Source organism: Colobus angolensis, unplaced genomic scaffold, assembly GCF_000951035.1.
Source record: "Colobus angolensis palliatus isolate OR3802 unplaced genomic scaffold, Cang.pa_1.0 Scaffold434, whole genome shotgun sequence".
Lineage (NCBI taxonomy): Eukaryota > Metazoa > Chordata > Mammalia > Primates > Cercopithecidae > Colobus > Colobus angolensis.
In genome coordinates, this window is record NW_012117755.1 from 1,707,504 (window position 1) to 1,729,986 (window position 22,483).

Sequence of the window (22,483 nt, forward strand, 5' to 3'; positions counted from 1 at the left end):
ATGAAACCAACTTAACTGTGGTAGATAAGCTTTTTGATATGCTGCTGGATTTGGTTTGCCAGTGTTGTATTGAGAATTTTTTTTTTTCTTTTTTTTTTTTTTTTTTTTTTTTTGAGGCAGAGTCTCACTCTGTCACCCAGACTGGAGTGCAGTGGCTGGATCTCAGCTCACTGCAAGCTCTGCCTCCCAGGTTCACACCATCCTCCTACCTCAGCCTCCCAAGTTGCTGGGACTATAGGCGCCCACCACCACGCCTGGCTAATTTTTCTGTATTTTTAGTAGAGACAGGGTTTCACCATGTTGGCCAGGCTGGTCTCGATCTCCTGACCCTATCTCCTGACCTTGTGATCCTCTCACTTCGGCCTCCCAAAGTGCTGAGATTACAGGCGTGAGCCACCACACCTGGCCCACTATCTGCTTTTAATTTTATTTTCAAACAGTTACACGCTCCTATTGTGGGCTAGAAACAAATAAAAGGACTTAACATCATGTAAGTTGTTTTCTAGAATACTAAGCTTGAGTCTTTCTGAAACTCATATTTCAGTTTTCTCTCATTGCCTTTCCAAAAATTATGCTGTCATAGGATCGATCCAAATCTTTACTGGTTGTTTTTGAGCTCACAAGAAGATAGAAATGGAGCTACCCAGGAAAAGAGAAATTAAAAGCAGATAAAGAGAGACAACAGAGAAATAGTGTCATATAAGAGCAACTGATTTTCTTTTATCTGTGTCAAATTGACCTTGATCAAAATTACATAAGAATTCCAAGGATATGGGCTGTAAGGTTGTGACTTTGAAGAACAAAGCTCACTTGTATGTGCATTTTCTATAATGATTGTGGGAGAAAAATCAGTTTCATTAATGACTATTCACATGATACACTCAATTGTTTCAAAAATTATTTTAAATAATTAGTATAAAGAATGAGCAAAGTTCTTAGAATGGTTAAAACCTATTGTGAGGCAGGGTATGGAAATCGTGATGGAGATGACAAGGCATCCAATTGTACTTATATAAAGAACACTGCTTGTGCGTATATGATTGCTATTCAGGTCAAAGCTTGGAGGTATTTTTGACCCTATGAAGCAGTCGCATAGCAAGAGATCAAAACGTGAAAAGCTAATCAGCTGGGAGGGCTGCTCTCTTGCATTTCAAACTCAGATTTGACTTGAATAATACCTGGATACAAGTATGAGGGTATTTAAGTTGATTAGAAGGTAGCCGCCGGGCACGGTGGCTCAAGCCTGTAATCCCAGCACTTTGGGAGGCCGAGACGGGCGGATCACGAGGTCAGGAGATCGAGACCATCCTGGCTAACACGGTGAAACCCCGTCTCTACTAAAAAATACAAAAAACTAGCTGGGCGAGGTGGCGGGCGCCTGTAGTCCCAGCCACTCGGGAGGCTGAGGCAGGAGAATGGTGTAAACCCGGGAGGCGGAGCTTGCAGTGAGCTGAGATCCGGCCACTGCACTCCAGCCTGGGCGACAGAGCGAGACTCTGTCTCAAAAAAAAAAAAAAAAAGGTAGCCTAAGAAGATAGAAAATACTTTGTTTCTAAATGTTGGAGAGAGAAGGACTCTTGCTATGTGGAGGCTTACAATGAGAAAAGAGGGCAAATATACCCTGGATTGACTTCTTTAAAAACACAAATGATCCTGTTTCTCAGTAATTTTTCATAAATATACTTGTTGCAATTTGCACAATTTTTTCTAGTTGCCTTAACTCTGATCGATATATATTTTATCTTGATCATAATTATGAAATATGATAGTGACGAATTCCATCAACATTTGTTTGTCTGAAAAGGATTTTATTTCTCCTTCACTTATGAAGCTTACTTTGTCTGGATATGAAATTCTGCCTTGGAAATTCTTTTCTTTCACAGTGTTGAATATTAGCACCTAATCTCTACTGGCTTGTAGGGTTTCTGCTGAGAGATCTGCTGTTAATCTGATGGGCTTCCCTTTGTAGGTGACCTGGCCTTTCTCTCTGGCTGCTCTTAACATGTTCTCTTTCATTTCAACCTTGGAGAATTTTATGATTATGTATCTTGGGGTTGGTCTTCTCAGTGAGTATCTTGCATTTCTTGAATTTGAATATTGGGCTGGTTTTCTGGGTTGCAGAAGTTCTCCTGGATGATATCCTGAAGTATGATTCCCAACTTGGTTCCGTTCTCCCCATCTCTTTCGGGTACCCCAAACAGTCTTTGCTTCAGAATTTACATAATCCCACATTTCTCAGAGGTTTCGTGCATTCATTTTTACTATTTTTTTTTCTCTAATCTTGTCTGCCTGTCTTATTTCAGCAAGATAGTCTTCAGGCTCTGAGATTCTTTCCTCTGCTTGGTCTATTCAGGTATTGACACTGTGATTGCATTGTGGAGTTCTCGCATTGCGTTTCTCATCTCCATCAGGTCATTTATGTTCCTCTGTAAACTGGTTATTCCGGTTATCGGCTCCTGTTATGTTTTATCATGGTTGTTAACTTCTTTGCATTGGGTTAGAACATTTTCCTCTAGCTCAGGGAAGTTTGTTATTACCCACCTTTGAAGCCTACTTCTCTCAATTCATCCATCTCAACCTCAGCCCATCATCTCATTCCAGTCAGAATGGTGATTATTAAAAAGTCAAGAAACAATAGATGCTGACAAGGTTGCAGAGAAATGGGAATGCTTTTACACTGTTGGTGGGAACGTAAATTAGTTTAACCATTGTGGAAGACAGCGTGGCGATTCCTCAAAGAACTAGAACCAGAAATACCCAGCAAGGCCTTGACTGGGTATATACCCAAAGGAATATAAATCATCCCATTATAAAGATACATGCGTTTGTATGTTCATTGCAGCACTATTCACGATAGCAAAGACATAGAAGCAATCCAAATGCCCATCAATGATAGACTGGGTAAAGAAAATGTGGTATATATACACCATGGAATAGTATGCAGCCATAAAAAGGAATGAGATTATGTCCTTTGCAGGGACATGGATGGAGCTGGAAACTGTTATTCTCAGCAAACTCATGCAGAAACAGAAAACCAAACACTGTGTGTTCTCACTCATAAGTGGGAGCTGAACAATGGAAACACATGGGCACGGGGAAGAGAACAACACACAGTGGGGCCTGTTGGTGGGAGAGGAGGAGAGCATCAGGAAAAATAGCTAATGGATGCTGTGCTCAATATCTATATGATGGGTCGGTAGGTACAGCATACCACCGTGGCACACATTTACCCACGTAACAAACCTGCACATCCAGTACATGTACCCTGGAACTTAATAAATGTGATAGTAAGAAATGTATTATAATTAATATTTTAAAATAGAATGTATGTGATTTGAAGCATTACTTTCCTCATTTGACCGAAATCACATGTGCTGTTGAAAAGGTATATTATTCATATGCTTTACAATTTGATATGGTAATTGTAAGTACCATGTTATACCATAAATTATAATTACCATATTTAACATATAATTTACATTAAGTATTATACACCATACACTGGCTGCTTTGGCGTAAGCATATATTTTTTTTTTCAGGCGAGTCTAAAGCTTTTGTAGTTTTGTTAATTTTTAGTAGAGTAAATTGTCTTAGGGATAAGGAAATTTGTATGACTTATTAAGGTTCAAATATCTCATTGTCATTTTGTGAATATTTTTCTGTATTGCTAACAACCACTTTTACAGCGTTCTCAACTGTGAGCACCTCTTTAATATAAAATATATATGCTCAGAATTTGCCTCTTCTTGTACATGGCAGTTCACGTTCATGCTAGATATGTTTGTGCCTACATTCAAGGATGCCCCAAAAGAGAAAACGATTATTATATAATTACGTGTATTTTCTATATAATTTATATCCTGATGAGAAATGTATTATATGTGCTGCCGAAGCAAGGACCTGATGAGAGATTTAAAACTTCTATTAAATAGTAATATAAAACATAACTGTAAATGATAAGCCAATGCTTTTCATTATATCCAAAATGCAAATAGAAATATGCAAACATACCAAGATGAAAATTTCTTTACATACTCTTCTTTTCTGAGTTCATTCTCATTCTTTAAAGATCCTGTATTTTAACCCTTCATAAAATATTCTATCTTCACATTCTGACTGTACCCATTCTCAGAGCATAATTTTGTAGACCTCTTTGTACAAGAGGGATATGGTTGCAAGTGGTTTGCCTCTCTTCTTTTTTGGCCAGTAATTTTAATTAAAAATACTCTAAGGCTTTTTAGTTAAAAGCCCTTTTCATTGCTTCCTGAAAGCTCTTCAAGACTAGTAAGCCTGATGCCGATAAAAAGGAAAGAAAATGATTTTTTTTAAACTAGAATTAAAATAAAATTACCTCACTTATTTTGTGTTTCCTTCTTATTTAAGTTCATAGAATTAACTTCCTTAAAATTCAGGACATGTTTTGGATAATTTCTCAGGTTAAAGGTTTTATTAGAAAAAATGGAAGTTGGTTGAGGGTGGTGGCTCACATTTGTAATCCCAGCACTTTGGGAGGCTGAGGCGGGCAGATCACTTGAGGTCAGGGGTTTGAAACCAGTGTGGTCAGCATGGTGAAACCCCCTCTCTACTAAAAATACAAAAAAAAAAAAAAAATTAGCCAGGCGTGGTGGCAGGCACTTGTAATCCCAGCTACTTGGGAGGCCGAGGCAGGAGAATTGCTTGAACCCAGGTGGAGGTTGCAGTGAGCCAAGATCATACCACTGTACTCCACCCTGAACAACAGAGCAAGACTTCGTCTCAGGAAGAAAAAAAAAAAAAAAAGAAAAAGAAAATTTGAAGTTACATCTCAAATAACTTTGGAAATTAACTATCATTTTGCTACCTCCAACTAAAATAGATATTTGAGAATGGGCCTTGTACATCAGTGCAATAGGTTTTACCTTGTAAATGCATTGTCTGTAACAATATAAAATGTTGTAAGCACTAAAAGTTTAATACATTGGGTCTGAGTTAACTCGTGGAATCTCTCATTCTTTATTTATAAATTTAAAAGAAAGGTAACCTAGGCAGATTTCTGTAGTGGCCATCGAGTTCTAAATGTCTTCGATATGTTTCTCTTTGCTTTTATGTAAAACTCTGGAGTACTTAGTGAAGAAGATTCCTACTTTGTCTAGTGGAGAGGCAGCTAGAAAATAATGATAATGGCCGGGCGTGGTGGCTCAAGCCTGTAATCCCAGCTCTTTGGGAAGCTGAGGTGGGTGGATCACGAGGTCATGAGATCAAGACCATCTTGGCTAACACAGTGAACCCCCATCTCTACTAAAAATACAAAAAATTAGCTAGGCGTAGTGGCACGCACCTGTAGTCCCAGCTACTCGGGAGGCTGAGGCAGGACAATTGCTTGAACCCGGGAGGCAGAGGTAGTGAGCCAAGATCATGCCACTGCACTCCAGCAGTGCGCTCTGGGTGACAGATTGAGATTCCATGTGAGAAAATATTGATAATAAAATCCTACCCCTCTTCAAAGGAGACTTATTCAATTATTACACTGTATTCGTTGAGTATGTCATTAAAATACCACAAAGACAAAATGCTCAACATCTATATGACACCTATTATCTCCTGACAAGAAATGAAATAACACAAAGAAAAATACAAACCTATACTTGATAATATCCATCCCTAATTATAGAATGTGTTTCATTACTTCAGTGTTATATGGTATGTAGAGGAAAGCCAGATGGATCAGAAAAAAAGAAATTTCTTTGCTTTGAAATTTTTGCAGGTGCAATTAATTCACACAGTTGCTCAAATTCTGTATTCAATATGAATCTAGAAGACAACATACATCTCTTCCTTCTGATACAATCTGTACTAAAGACAATGTAAAATGAGGAACAAAATACATTAAATCGGACAATTTTACAGAATAAACCTTCTTAATTATCATATAATATTTATTTCAAAGAAACGAATGACTTGTGATGCCTTCTAAGTATTTGACAGTAATTTTCCTCATGATTCCAATGGCAGTACTTATTCAAGAAGTTTTATTCCCTTATTAGTATCAAGACAATAATTAATAGTAAAATTACCAGGCTATTCTCATGAACTTTGGCACTCATTGTATGCTACATTCAGTTATGGGAAGTCCTCCATACTTCATAAGATAAAGCATTTTACATCCTTGTGATTGGTAACTCAGCTTTCTTTGTGACCACCTGATCTTTTGCCCAAGGATTCTCCCAAAGTTCAACATATAAATATTTTCTTTTGCTTAGAGATGCAAATCTTTACCAGATTTTTGTGCCTTGTGCTACCATGCCTATGGAGTTGGTTTTTAAGCATGGCTGTCAATTATTATCTAAAGCTGTTGCTGTGATTATGCAGTATGTTTTGAACTGTAGAAGTACAATTCCTCCATCTCCATTAAAACTCATTGATCACTGCAAAGAGTTACATATATGCACAAACAACGTAATGAAAAACCTCGATCTACAGTTGTCAACCTGATTGTGTGTGTATAGTGTAATTTGACTAATTTTGCACAGATTTCAATATAGCATGTCAAGAGCCAAACATATTTAACATTGAGTAACTCTTCCTATATAATAGTTATGACATGTCACTGTTTACAATTTCAATATTCTGAATTTATATGTGTATGTGTATGCATACACACACACACCACTTAAAAGGAAACCACCATTTAAAAAAGTGTACAAGTGTAGGAGCAAGTGAGCCTAGCTGATAAGAATTGGATGAATGAACAATCAGACTTGGATTTATATCTATGCTTTGCTACTGAAAAGTTTTATCTGCCTAAACAAGGTCACTTTCATCTATAAAATAGGAATAATATTAGTACTTACTCTTAGGGTCATTGTGAGGTAATAATAGCTACTGTTTATGAAGGCTTTACAACATAACAAGGGAGTATTCTAGATCTTTTGAATAAGATAATCCAAAAGACTTACTGTAATGCCTGGATCATGCAAAATGCTTCATAATTGGTACCTGTTATTGCAAGTATTAGTATTTTCAAAAAAAAAAGTTATGCTAAATTAGGTAACTAATACTTTACAGCTTGAATCTTTCTAGTAAGTATCTAAATATTCAAATACTAGAATATCTCAAAAGGCAAGAAGTCGAAATCTCTTACCCCAGCATAACAAAGAACTTACGAAGGCAATAATATGTAAATAATTAAATGGACAGTTAAAAGTTGCAATTAAGAATATCAGTATAAAATAAAAGGAAAATTTATTAGCCTGTCCTTACGCTGCTATAAAGACATACCTGAAACTGGGTCATTTATGAAGAAAAGAGGTTTAATTGACTCGTTCCTGTTTATGGCAGTATAGTATTTCATGGTGTCTGTGTACCACATTTTCTTTATCCAGTCTATCATTGATGAGCATTTAGGTTGATTCCATGTCTTTGCCATTGTGTATAGTGTTGCAATGAACATACACATGCATGCATCTTTATAATGAAATGATTTATATTCTTTGGGTATATACCCAGTAAAGGGATTGCTGGGTTAAATGGTCTTTCTGCCTCTAGGTCTTTGAGAAATCTCCGCATTGTCTTCCGCAAGGGTTGAGCTAATTTACACCACCACCAACAGTGTAAAAGCTTTCCCTTTTCTCCGCAACCTCACCAGCATCTATTGTTTTTTGACTTCTTAATAATAGCCATTCTGACTGTTGTGAGATGGTATCTCATTGTGGTTTTGATTTGTATTTCTCTAATGATCAGTGATGTTGAGTTTTCTTTCATATGTTTTTTGGTCACATGTATGTCTTCTTTTGAGAAATGTTTGTTCTTGTCCTTGCCTGCTTTTTAATGAGATTGTTTTTTTTCTTGTGAATTTGTTTAAGTTCCTTGTAGACTCTGGACCATGGTCAGATGGATAGATGGCAGAAATTTTCTCCCATTCTGTAAGTTGTCTGTTTGCTCTGATGGTAGTTTCCTTTGCTGTGCAGAAGTTATTTAGTTTAATTAGATCCCATTTGGTCAATTTTTGCTTTTGTTGCAGTTGTTTTTGACATTTTCCTCATGAAATCTTTGCCCATGCCTATGTCCTGAATTTTATTGCCTAGGTTTCTTTCTAGGGTTTTTATCGTTTTAGGTTTTGCATTTAAGTCTTTAATCTATCTTGAGTTAATTTTTGTATAGGTTGTAAGGAAGAGGTCCAGGTTCAGTTTTCTGCATAGGGCTATCCAGCTCTCCCAATACTATGTGTTAAACAGGGAGTCCTTTCCCCATTGCTTGTTTTCTCAGGTTTGTTGAAGATCAGATGGTTGTAGGTGTGTACTGTTATTTCTGAGTTCTCTATTCTGTTCCATTGGTCTGTATATCTGTTCTTGTACACCCTGCTCTTCTGGTTACTGTAGCTTTGTAGTATAGTTTGAAGTCTTAGCATTTGGGCTGAGACGATAGGGTTTTCTGGATATATAATCATGTCATCTGCATACAAAGATAATTTGACTTCCTCTCTTCCTATGTGAATACCCTTTATTTCTTTCTCTTCCCTGATTGCCCTGACCAGAACTTCCAATATTATGTTGAATAGGAATGGTGAGAGATGGCATCCTTGTCTTGTGCCAGTTTTCAGGGGGAATGCTTCTAGCTTTTGCCCATTCAGTAGGATATTGGTTGTGGGTTTATAATTTATGGCTCTTAGTATTTTGAGGTATGTTCCTTCAATACCTAGTTTATTGAGAATTTTTAACATTAAGGGGTATTGAATTTTATTAAATACCTTTTTCATGCCTATTGAGATAGTCATGTGGTTTTTGTCTTTAGTTCCGTTTGTGATGAATCACGTCTATTGATTTGCATGTGTTAAACCAACCTTGCATGCTAGGGATGAAACCAACTTAACTGTGGTAGATAAGCTTTTTGATATGCTGCTGGATTTGGTTTGCCAGTGTTGTATTGAGAATTTTTTTTTTTCTTTTTTTCCCAGACTGGAGTGCAGTGGCCGGATCTCAGCTCACTGCAAGCTCTGCCTCCTGGGTTTATGCCGTTCTCCTGCCTCAGCCTCCGGAGTAGCTGGGACTACAGGCGCCCGCCACCTCACCCGGCTAGTTTTTTATATTTTTAGTAGAGACGGGGTTTCACCGTGTTAGCCAGGATGGTCTCGATCTCCTGACCTCGTGATCCGCCCGTCTCGGCCTCCCAAAGTGCTGGGATTACAGGCTTGAGCCACCGCGCCCGGCCTAAGAATTTTTGCATGAGTGTTCATCAAGGATACTAGCCCGAAATTTCCTTTTCTTTCTTTCTTTTCTTTTTTATCTCTGCCAGGTTTTGGGATCAGAATAATGCTGACCTCATCATATAAGTTAGAGAAAAGTCCCTTCTTTTCAATTTTTTGGAATAGTTGCAGTAGAAATGGTACCAGCTCCTTGTACCACTGGTAGAATTCAGCTATGAATCTGTCTGGACCTGGGCTTTTGTTGGTTGGTAGGATATTTATTACTTCCTCAATTTCAGAGCTGATTATTGATCTGTTCAGCGATTCAGTTTCTTTATGGTTCAGTCTTGGGAGGGTATATGTGTTCAATAATTTATCCATTTCCTCTAGGTTTTCTAGTTTATGTGCATAGAGGTGTTTATAGTATTCCCTGATGATTCTTTGTATTTCTCTGGAATCATTGGTGATATTCCTCTTCTAATTTTTGATTGTGTTTATTTGATTCTTCTCTTTTTGTCTTCATTAGTCTAGCTAGAAGTCTATCTTTTTTATTTTTATTTTATTTTATTTTTTTTTCAAAAAACCAGCTCCTGGATTCATTTATTTTTTTGAAGGATTTTTCATGTCTTTATCTCCTTCAGTTCAGCTCTGATCTTGGTTATTTCTTACTTGTTTGCTCTTGGTTCTCTAGTTCTTTAGTTGAGATGTTAGGCTGTTCACTTGATATTTTTGATGTGAGCATTTAGTGCTATAAATTTCCCTCTTAACACTGCTTTAGCTGCGTCCCAAAGATTCTGATACATTGTCTCTTTGTTCCCATTAGTTTCAAAGAACCACAGAGATGGCAGCTGGTCTTCCCCTCAGAAACTCTTTCCCAGGGAGAGATCAGAGCTCTGTCCATAGAACTCTAGGTGGAATTGCTGAAGTCCCCCACAGGGAGGTCCCACCCAGTGAGGAGGATGGATCAGGGTCCCGCTTAAAGAAGCAGACTGGCCACGATCTGGCAAGGGGTGCCACACACTTTTAAACAAATCTCATGAGAACTCTATCACAAGAACAGCAAGGGGGAAATCCACACCCATGATTCAGTCACCTCCCATTAGGCCCTTCCTCCAACACTGAAAGTAGAATTCAACATGAGATTTGGGTGGGGACAGAGAGCCAAACTGTATCAGAAAATAACAGCATCAACAAAATAAATTTAAAATTTAAAAATAGCTGAATAGTTGGTAATTGCAACTACAGTCATGTGCTGCATAACAACATTTCAGTCAACACTGAACCACATATATGACAGTCGTCCCATAAGATTATAATACTGTATTATTTTTTACTTTTATTTTTGCTTCAGGGGTACATGTGGAGATTTGTCATATAGATAAATTGCATGTCACAGGGGTTTGGTGTCCAGATTATTTCATCACCCAGGTAATAAGCATAGTACCCAATAAGTAGTTTTTTAATCCTCACCCTCCTCCTACCCTCCAGCCTCACGTAGACTACATTGTCTGTTGTCCCCTTCTTTGAGTCCGTGTGTTCTCAATGTTTGTCTCCCACTTAGAAGTGAGAAAATGTATTTGGTTTTCTGTTATTGTGTTAGTTTGTTTATGGTAATGGCCTCCAGCTCCATCCATGTTGCTGAAAAGAACATGATCTCATTTTTTATGGCTGCGTAGAATTCCACAGTGTATATGTACCATATTTTCCTTATCCAGTCTACCACTGATGGGCATTTAGGCTGATTCCATGTGTTTGCTATTGTGAATAATGCTGCAATAAAACATACATGTGCATGTGTCTTTAGGGTTTAGGGATTTATATTCTTTTTGGTATACTCAATAATGGTGATTGCTGGGTCGAATGGTAATTCTGGTTTATGTTCTTTGAGAAATCATCAAACTGCTTCCCACAATGGCTGAACTAATTTACATTCACATCAGCGGTGCAATAAACATTCCCTTTTCTCCACAGCCTTGCCAGCATCTGTTATTTTTTGACTTTTTAATAGTAGTCATTCTGTCAAATGGTATCTTACTGTGGTTTTGATCTGCATTTCTCTAATGATTAGTGAAGTTCAGCATTTTTTTCATATGATTGTTGTCTGCATGTATATCTTTCTGAAAAGGGTTCATGTCATTTGCCCACTTTTTAATGGTGTTGTTTGGTTTTTGCTTGTAAATTTGTTTAAATTCCTTGTAGATTCCGGATATTAGACCCTTGTCACATGCAAAGTTTGCAAAATTTTTCTCCCATTCTGCAGGTTGTCTATTTATTCTGTTGATAGCTTCTTTTGCTGTGTAGAAGATCTTTAGTTTAATTAGGTCCCATTTGTCAAGTTTTGTTTTTGTTTCAATTACTTTTGGTGTCTTTGTTAAGAAATCTTTGCAGTTTCCATGTCCAGAACGGCATTACCTAGGTTATCTTCTTGGGTTTTTATTGTTTTGGTTTTAGATTTAAGTCTTTAATTCAACTAGGGTTAATTTTTGTGTATGGTGTGAGGAAGGGGTCCAATGAATAGGCAATCCTTTCCCCATTTCTTGTTTTTGTTGATTTCATTGAAGAACAGATAGTTGTACATGTGCAGCCTTATTTCTAGTCTCTCTATTCTTTTCCATTGGTTTATGTGTCTGTTTTTTGTCCCAGTACCATGCTGTTTTGATTACTATATCCTTGTATAGTTTGAAGTCAGGCAGTGGGATGGTTCTTGCTTTTTTTTTTTTTCTTAGGATTACCTTGGCTATTCTGGCTCTTTTAGTAGCTCCATATGAATTCTTAAATAGTCTTTTTCTAATTCAGTGAAGGATGTTATTGGTAGTTTGTTGGGAATAGCACTGAATTTAAAAATGCTTTAGGCATTATGGCCATTCTGTCAATATTGATTTTTCTTATCCATAAGCATAGAATATTTTTCCAGTTTTTGTGTGTTATCTCTGATTTACTTGAGCAATACTTTATAATTTTCATTTTAGCAATGTTTCACCTCCTTGGTTAGCTGTATTCCTATGTATCTTATTTCTTTTTGGCAATTGTGAATGGGACCATGTTCTTCATTTGGCCTTAGCTTAAATGTTGTTGGTGTGTAGGAATACTAGTGATATTTGTACACTGATTTTGGATCCTGAAACTTTGCTGAGGTTGTGTATCAGATCAATGAGCTTTTGGGCAGAGACTGTGGCCAAAGTATAGAACCATATCATCTGCAAACAGGGATAATTTGACTTCTTCTCTTCCTATTTGGATGGCTTTTATTTACTTCTCTTGCCTGCTTGCTCTGGCTAGGATTTCTAGTACTAGGTTTAATGAGATTGGTAAGAGAGGGCACGCTTGTCTTACGCCGGTTTACAAGTAGAATACTTCTGACTTTTGCCCATTTAGTATAATTTTGGCTGTGGACTTTTTAAAGATGGTTCTAATTATTTTGAAATACGTTCCTTCAGTGCATAGTTTGTCGAGGATTTTTTAACATGAAAGGATGTTGAATTTTATAGCATGCATTTTCTGTATCTGCTGAAATGATCATGTAGTTTTTGTTTTTTTATTTATGTGGTGAATCACATTTATTGACTTGTGTATGTTGAATCAACCTCGCAACCCTGGGATAGAAGCTCCTTGATCATGGTGGATTAGCTTTTTGGTGTGTTGCTGGATTTGGTTTGCTAGTAATTTGTTGACTATTTTTGCATCTATGTTCATTAGGGGCATTGGCCTGAAGTTTTCCTTTTTTGTTGTGTGTCTGCCAGGTTTTGGCATCAGGACGATGCTTGCCTCATAGAACAAGTTAGGAAGGAGCCGCTCCCTGGTGTTTTGGAATGGTTTCAGTAGGAATGATACCAGCTTTTCCTTCTGTATCTGTTAGTATTCAGGTGTGAATCTGTCTGATCCTGGGCTTTTTCTGGTTGGTGGGCTTTTTGTTCCTAATTTAATTTCGGAACTCATTATTGGTCTGTTCAATGATTCAATTCTTCCTGGTTCAGACTTGGAAGGTTGTATGTTTCTAGCAATTTCTCCATTTCTTCCAGGTTTTCTAGCTTTTGTGCATAGAGGTATTCATTATGAATAGTCTCTGACGGTTTTCTCTATTTCTTTGGGGTCAGTGGTAACATCCTCCTTATTTTTTTATTGTGTTTGAGTCTTCTCTCTTTTTTTCTTTATTAGTCTAGGTAGTGGTCTATCTTTATTATGAATTCTTTCAAAGAACCAGTTCCTAGATTCATTGACCTTTTCTATGGTTTTTTGCATCTCATTTTCCTTCAGTTCAGCTCCAATTTTGATTATTTCCTGTCTTCTAGCTTTGGGGTTAATTTGCTCTTGTTTCTCTAGTTCCTTGTGATGTTCATTTTGTAATTAGAGATCCTTCTAACTTTTTCATATGTGTGTTTTGTGCCATAAGCTTGCCTCTTAACACTGCTTTGGATGTGTCCCAGAGATTCTGGTATGTTACATCTTTTAAATTTTTCATTCGTTTCAAATAATTTCCTGATTTCTGCCTTAGTTTTATTATTTAACCAGAGGTCATTCAGGAGCGGTTTGTTTGATTTCCATTTTAATGTATGGTTTTGAGAAATTTTTTTTTTTTTTATTATACTTTAAGTTCTAGGGTACATGTGCGTAACGTGCAGGTTTGTTACATATGTATACTTGTGCCATGTTGGTGTGCTGCACCCATCAACTCGTCAGCACCCATCAATTCATCATTTATATCAGGTATAACTCCCCACTGCAATCCCTCCCCCCTCCCCCCTCCCCATGATAGGCCCCAGTGTGTGATGTTCCCCTTCCCGAGTCCAAGTGAACTCATTGTTCAGTTCCCACCTATGAGTGAGAACATGCGGTGTTTGGTTTTCTCTTCTTGTGATAGTTTGCTAAGAATGATGGTTTCCAGCTGCATCCATGTCCCTACAAAGGACGCAAACTCATCCTTTTTTATGGCTGCATAGTATTCCATGGTGTATATGTGCCACATTTTCTTAATCCAGTCCATTGATTTCTATTTTTATTGCACTGTGGTCCAAGAGTGTTGTTGGTATAATTTTGTGGGTTTTTGAAAAATTTTCTAAAGAGTTTTATGTCCAACTCTGTATATCATATTTTTATTGTACCTTTAGAGATGTTTGGATACACAAATACTTACCATTGTGCCTACACTATTCAGTGTAGTCACATGCTGTATTGGTTTGTAGCTAGGAGTAATAAGCTGTACCACATAGGTTGGCTGTATGGTAGTCTATACTATCTAGGTTTGTGTAAGTACACTCCATGGTGTTTGTACAAGGACAAAATTGTCTAAGGATGAATTTCTCAGAATGTGTCCCAGTCGTTAAGTTATACATGACTTGTAATTCCTAACAAACTGGAGACAGTGGTAGAAAAAAAGTATTTTATTTCATTGTATGTCCTTTTATAGTCTTTAAATTTGCTTAGTTTTGCTTACATTTCTTTTTTTAAATGTGCATTTTTTAAACAAGTAGAAGAGAACATGGAAAGAAAGAATTTCATTGCTTGAGCATAGTTTGTTTTTTCCAGGCCTACCAAAATAACACAATCTTACTGCAAGAAGAGACACACCCTGGAGAAATATCAGGAGGCTGGCGCATGCTCTTCTGATTTTTCTCAGAATGAGAAAATGCAAATTTTAACGTTTAAATTTTTTTAACATGTGTAATCTTATGAGTGACAAGGTTGACTATAGAAAAATTCTTCATATTTCCCTGAGAGTTTAGAAAAGGTAGTGGTTACTACTGATATTTACCATTATAGAGCACTTATTTTTTCTCAGATATTACATCATTTAATTCTCAAAACCAGGACTGGCTACATAATTTGTGGGCCTAGTGCAAACTGAAAACAAGGGCTTCCTGTTCAAAACCTAAGAATTTCCAAGACAGTGGAAGCAGAGCTTGAAAACAAGCATGGAAGTCTTCTGAGCAGGGGCCCTGGGCAACTGGTAATAATAAATTACCAGCCCATGAAGCTGTCCTTGCTTCTAACATACCTGTGAAGAAATGTGTTATCCCTACTTTAAATATGAAGAAAATAATGCACAGATTTGAGAAAAGAACCAACCAGCCCCAAATGTCACAGTATATAAACTATGGATCTGGTGTTGAATAACTGTGGAGCTTGGCTCCAAGGCCTCTACTTATAATCACTCTTAGAGGAATCAGCTCCCAAATGTAAAGACAAGTAATTCTAAACTATTTCCCATTTTTACTAGGCAAATTAACTTACAGATCAAATGAATAGTACTTTAAAAGGAAATATATTTTATTTTCATGATATCATTTGAGAGTCTTAAATAGACTCATAATCGAAATGGAGAAAGGTAACTGGGTGATAGTATAGTTAGCTAAATACAAAAATTGTTGAATATAAGTCAAAATATAGTCTACTCTAGTTTTGACTCTGCCGTGTTAAACATTTTAGTGTGGGCACTAAATTATTCTTACCATGCTTACAGTTTTCCTCTTTCTAGTGCATTGAGTGACAGGAGTATAATTCCATAGACCTTGGTATATAAATAGAAATGATAGATTTAAAACAACAGTTTGGCAAAACTTTAAAAATTTTTCTTTGCTTACAAAAGCAACATTATGTGGATAATATAGTAGAAATTTGGGAACTAAAGGAATACAGAAATATACACTGTACAACAGAAATTATCTCTACTTTCTCTGTCAAAAAAATGTTTATGTCTAGCATTGTTTATTCAATACTAGAAAGCAAACATTTTCCAATGATATTAAAATATTTGAAATGTAATACTCCATCCACATTCATATACCATAATTTACTTAAACTATCATCTGTGACATTAGGTTGTTTCCAAAATTGACTGTTATAAAGACCCTATAAACAAGGATAAATGTTATATCTAGCCTTCAGCATCAAATGAAATTTAAATGTTAAAATGCTAGCTGAGAGAAATCTGTTTTCATAACATTTAAAGAGAAAATTACTTGATTACTGTATGTTTAGTGTATGTAATTATCTTGTATACTAGTATTTTTCATATGGCATTTATCTTTACAATTATTTGTGTGATTATCGTCTTCCTTATTTTACCATAAGGTTCCTAAACACAGAGTTTCTATTTTACTCATTTCTGATTGTCCTATAGTGAAAATATATTCAACAAACATTAGACTTTTATTGAAATCTTGTGGTTCAGCTGCTGAATAACTTACACAGTTTTAAAATTCTTTGATTGACTATGGTGTCCAAAGCCAAGAAGCATTGGTTTTGGATGACGAATCAAATTAGATCTACTTCTAGCAAATAACTGGCATTATAGAGTTTGAAAATGATATTTATCAGGGTCATGATTATTAGATTTTAAATCTTTAAGACTATCAGGTAGAAATGATATTCAACCTACTCTGCTTTCCTTCAGAGTTCAAAGCAAGTTTTAACATGAGGAAGTCTTAATAAGGCAGGATTCCTCTGGTTGCTAAGAAGATCTTTCCCAATGGGGAAAGTTTGCTTCCACGCCAAGAAAGGAGTTCTTTGTTTCAGGGAGTAGTGAGTTCTGTAATAATCAGGAGGTTATGTTAAATGGCCTTCATAGTCCCTCTCCTGTCTACATTTCCTAATGCTTCTAACACATAATTAAGTGTTTACAGTCAATAACTAAAAGCCATAAGGAAATTTAGTACATGACTTTTTATTCTGATTATATGAAGTAGGTTTTGAGAGCGATTATTAATTTGTTATGTGTGATGAGTTCTACCCTGTATTTACAGGGGGAATGTACAATTTTCTTATTTCTCCATCCCAAAGGAAATGAAGTAGTATTTTTCAATTACAGTGTAGTAGTGATTATTATATAGAATAATTACAGACTCATGTCTTACTCTTTTATTAAAAATGATTCATATTTTTTCTTATCAGGCTTAGTATATTTTTAAATGCAGCTTCACAGTATATCATGTTGTCATTTCCCTTTACCCTCCATGGGTACATGTATCCAATTTTACAAGTAGATATCAATAAGAAAATATTAATATTACAGAAATTAAGACCCAAATATTTAGTAACACATATGCTCTATAACATTAGATATAACTGCGTAAATTAGCTTGGTATTTTCAGAATGTCTGCATTCTGGTCTGTATGTTTAAAATTAGGTATTTTTTAAATCTGCAAAATACTATCTTCTAGCCACCACTGTATGCAAAGAAAGTTTGCTCATAGTTAAAAAATATTCAAATAAAAAAATAAATTATATTGGGATCCTACTAAAAACCATATTTTCTTTGCAAAGAAAGTTTGCTCATGGTTAAAAAATACTCAAAAAATAAATGCTCCTGGAATCCTGCCAAAAACTACAGTTTCTTTCTGACGAGAAATCTTATTTTATCACATAGTGGTCATTTTGTGTTGGGTGGAGTGTTTGAGTTTATATTTTAAGCCTTTTTTTTTTAGAGCTATGTTGCTTTCTGCTTTCATCTTGACATAACTTGTCAATAGACTACAATTAAAGTTGTTTGAGGTTCAGTGATTGATTCTAAATAGTGAATCTATGGAGATCCTAGAGAAGATAAAACCTGTGCTTGGCAAATGTAGGAACTATAACTCTTAGTATCCTTTTAACCTACCAAAATGGAAATCCTTCAGGCCCTCACACATGTAAAGATGTGTCTTCAACAAAAGGTAGCCTTTTTAAGCTATATATGTCAAAGCAATTTTTACTTACAACATCATGGAAAAGATTTTATTCCTTCACTGTTAATTGCCAATTTGGAAGCTGAAATAAGAAGATCCTAAGGCTTTTCCCATTTCCTCACATGAAAGGAATCAGTCCTCATGTGTGAGGCAGGGAGATTACTACAAACCCTTCCTTTACCTCTTGGCAAATTCAGGAAAATTGCTAAAATGAATCTTGACCTAGCCAGATCCCTGCTCCTATGATTGTAACTAAAGGCAGTTTCAATGCAGGCCTCTTGTGATTTCCTTGGAAATAGAACTTGCAAGTAAGTTGGATTACCAGAAGGGTAATGATAACCATCCCAAGAGGTAACGTTACAATCATCATAAGAGGAGCTCTGTGAGACAGAGGATAAGGAACAATTGTCTCACCATTATATGACTTCTCTATCTCATAATGCCCATGTATTGAGGTGATGGCTTCTCATGTCTTGGCTCACAAAATGTGTTTTTCCAAAAATGGATGAACCGTTGCCCACCCCCGCCTGCTGCCAAAAGTATGAACAGGAAGTAATTGCGATTCTAAACCAAGAAGTGTCTCCAATGATGAATCTGGGAACTCAAATATTTGAACATAATCACTAATTTATATCAAACAAGAGTAGTGTGCTTTTTAGCATTTGAATAACATTCAACATAAAGATATGTATGGACTAATAGGTACTTTATGTTAATCTTTTATTGTAATTTTAAAAGTCATTTCACTTACTTAAGAGTTGTTCATCACCAAGTTGAAATAATTTTATTTAAAAATGTATAACATAAAATAATCAATGTATATGATAACCAAAAGTGCATTCTACAAACTTAATAAGCATTTAAAATGTGCCAGGCAATGGAATTGGCACTGATGTACGTTACTAAAATTTATATTAATGTAAACATTTAAAGCAGCATGTAGAATTAACTATCAGAATGAATTACACACTACATTGTTCTCCTTTGCCCCCACCCCTTATTTCCTACAGTTTGACCAATAAATTGAAGGGGCACTAAATTTACTTGCGATGTTGAGATTACTTTCCTTTGCTATTTTAGTCAAGCTAACTTAAGTCAGATAAAACAATTTTATTTGGCTTCAGTATGGTGCTATTTTGATCTGAAGGTCAATCTACCAACAAGCAAGAACAGTTTCTCATTATTTTCCTTTCCCACTCCAAGCAGTCTTTACTGAAGTCTTTTGAGCAATGTCTGACCTCTGTTTCAATACTTCTCACAGATTTCACAGGCTGTCACCACCACTCAGCCATCACTAACACAGACAACTGTAATGGAAACAGTAACTATGGTGACCACAAGGGAACAAATCCTGGTAAAGCATGCTCAAGAGGAACTTCCACCACCACCTCCCCAAAAGAAGAGGCAGATTACTGTGGATTCCGAAATTAGGAAAAGGTGAGAGCATCTTAAGCTTTTATCTGCAAATGAAGTGGAGAAAACTCAATTACAGCAGTTTTGTTGGAGGTGTTTTCACTTCAGCAATATTTCCAGAAGCCTCGGGTACCTGTAATGTCAGTTAATGTAGTGAGAAACATTATGAAGTACACTTTAAAATTTTCCCAAGAAATCACTATCGCAATATAAACTAAATGCTTGATGGAAATGGTGTTTTGCGGAGTGAAAGTAAAAACTATAGGTGATAAACTACTGTGGTAGCATTTTAATCCTAAAAGTTTCTCTTTTTTTTTCTTATAAAGGGCCTGCTTGTTGAGTCCCTAGTTTTGCATTAAATGTCTTTTATTCCAGTAACAGAAAGTGCATTTTCATCAAGAAGTACACCTATAATAGATGAGATCCACCCTGCTAGTTTACGAGAACATGATGTCTCAATCTGCGCATCCTAAATCAGGAGTAATTACAGAACAGATTTCCTGTTCTTTGATATTTTTAAAGTCTTATCTTGAAGGTGTTAGAATTTTTAACAGATCTTTTTGTGAATATTCAAAATTATGCATTTTAGATAAGTTAGGTATTATGTAAATCAGTGGATCTATTAAAATGATGGCAATACAATTTTATGAGTACAAAGCTGGCATAAAAATTATTTTTAAAGGTACAGTTTCCCTTTCATTCCAGTTATTGTAATTCTAAGATTAAGAAAGAACATTAAAATCTACCGTATGTTTCTAAGCAGCATATGTTTAGAAAGTCATGGAACACTTGACATTAGAATTTGTGTATGCCAGGGTAGAGAAGTATGAAAAGAACACACATCTAAAAATACCATGTCAGATGTTCTAAGAAAAAAATAAATCTAGAAAAGTTATTCAAATGTATTATTTGGGACTTTCGGTACTTCCCTATTAACTAATGACTTATGACCTACTTTGATAATTCCAAAGCAAATCACTGGGCCTTTTCTCCCTGGTTGTGTCAGCTTGGCTAAGCAAATCTGCTAGTCCAGGGGTCAGCAAACTAAGGCCTGCTAACCAAATCTAGCATGCTGCCAGTTTTGTATGGCTCATCAGTCAAGACGTGTTTTTACATTTTCAAATGGTTGAAAATAAAAGAAAAACAGTTTTTTATGGTGTGTCAAAATTACGTAAAATTCAAATTTCGGTGTTATGAATAATGTTTTAGTGGAACACAGTCATACCGATTTATTTATTATTTATGATTACTTTCACATTACAAAGGCAGAGTGTGAATAGTTGTAACAAAAACTGTGTAGTCCACAAAGCCTAAAATATTTGTTATCTGTCCTGTCACAGAAAAAGTTTGTTGACCCTTGCTCCAGTCAGATGGCTCTCAAACTCTCTGAATATTAGCATTCTTTCTGGGGCAACAACTTTCAGAAACTTCCAAGCCCTCTACTCTTGGTGGTAATAGAAAGTCTAACAAAAATTGATGGAGAAAAAAAGTATAATGGCACACATCCCTGAAGCTTTTGATGAATTTTCTTTTTATTATTCCTAGTAAGATGTATGTTAACTCGTTTGTTGTCACATTAAACATGTGTTATGCACAATGCTTAGTGGACATACAGATTTATGGATACTTTGCAACATTCCAACATCCCTCCAACAGTTCTCCAAACAGAGTAATAGGGACACCTAGTTGCCTAACCCTCTTAATGTCTTCTTGCCTAATACAGAAATTAACAAAACAAGCGGATTCATGTCAATCTGTCTTCAAAATCTTATTATTGGCTTCTGTTTGGAGAATGGATTGTATTGGAAAAAAAAAAGTTTGTTCTGACTTCTTTTTGTTTTCAGGAAAGAGTGACTGATGGTGAAATATCTTGTCTCCAACATTTGTTTGTATCATAAGTTTTCAGCAATTTTTGTAAGTGCCTAAATGAGAAGTCCCATTGGGCACATAAAGAAAGATTCTTCAAAGAAAAGCTAACATTAATTGAGGATTTATTATGTGCTCAGTAGTAGATTCAATGTTTTATTGGGAATGTGTGTATTTTTCCCAATAACCTCCCAAAATAGGTATGGCTATTATTACTTTATAAAATTATACACAGCTACAGAGTGCCTGAGCCAGGATTTGAACTGAGATAGCTACAAGACCTGGACTGTGTAGTAAAATGTCTTTTTCATGGATATATGAGTAAGGTATTCCTATTGATTTACCTGAAGCTATCCCAGATTACACCTGTCATCCCAGCCTAATTATATATAGCATCAACTTTCACTCTCAAGTATGTCCTGATTTGGACAGCAAAATTATCTGACCACACTATATAAGACACTTGATTGATAAATTTAGACTGAACGAAGATAGCAAAAAGGCAAACATTTAGGAACAAATTCATTAATTGATAATTGTCTACAGGGTGGAATCTTGTTAAAATATTGTAATGATTAAAGAGATGTCATGCAAATATAACCATAAGCTTTATATTAGCTAGTGCCTCGTTTTTGTATCATGCGAAGCCCACTAATATTTCACTGAATATTGAGGTCTTGACCATCTGTTGAATATTGTTTTATTTAAATCTTGTCCTCTTCCAGCTTCTGTGACACACTACCAGTTGTCACCCACGACTCTTTGCCTGACTTGTTTTATTCCGTCTGCCTAATTCCTATGGGAGTATCACATAAATCCATCTCTTTGCCTTTCTGACTTCTTTTTGTTTGTTTGTTTGTTTTTGCTTTGTTTTGTTTTGTTTTTTGAGACAATGTCTTGCTCTGTCACCCAGGCTGGAGTGCAGTGGCGCAATCACAGCTCACTGCAATCTCCACCTCCTGGGTTCAAGCAATTCTCTGCCTCAGCCTCCCGAGTAGCTGGAATTACAGGTGTCTGCCACCACGCCCTGCTAATTTTTTTGTGTTTTTTAGTAGAGACAGGATTTCACCATTGTGGCCAGGCTGGTCTTGAGCTCCTGACCTCGTGATCCACCCACCTCAGCCTCCAAAAGTGCTGGGGTTACAGGCGTGAGCTACCGTGTCTGGCCTTTTGACTTCTTTATCTGAATTGTCTCCTCTCATTGATTCGAGCCTGGCTGTAAGTGACTGAATCCCAAATCATGTAGCTCCAGATGTCACACTCTCCCTCAAATTAAAACTTTATATCTCTAAAGCTATTTCCACTTGTGCATCCAGCCACTGCCTCAATGTTCATTTTTATCAAATGCAAACATTTGTTCCTTCCAATTAACCATACCTACTT

The 22,483-nt window shown here is 36.1% G+C and overlaps 1 protein-coding gene across 1 annotated transcript in view; it reads left to right on the forward strand.

Annotated features, from left to right (window-relative positions):
- The window catches only part of DMD (dystrophin), a 2,170,472-nt gene that overhangs the window by 675,465 nt on the left and 1,472,524 nt on the right, over nucleotides 1-22,483 (forward strand). Inside the window, exon 17 of the mRNA XM_011957103.1 lies at nucleotides 19,083-19,258. Coding sequence (XP_011812493.1) covers nucleotides 19,083-19,258 — 176 coding nt within the window. The remainder of the gene's footprint in view (nucleotides 1-19,082; nucleotides 19,259-22,483) is intronic.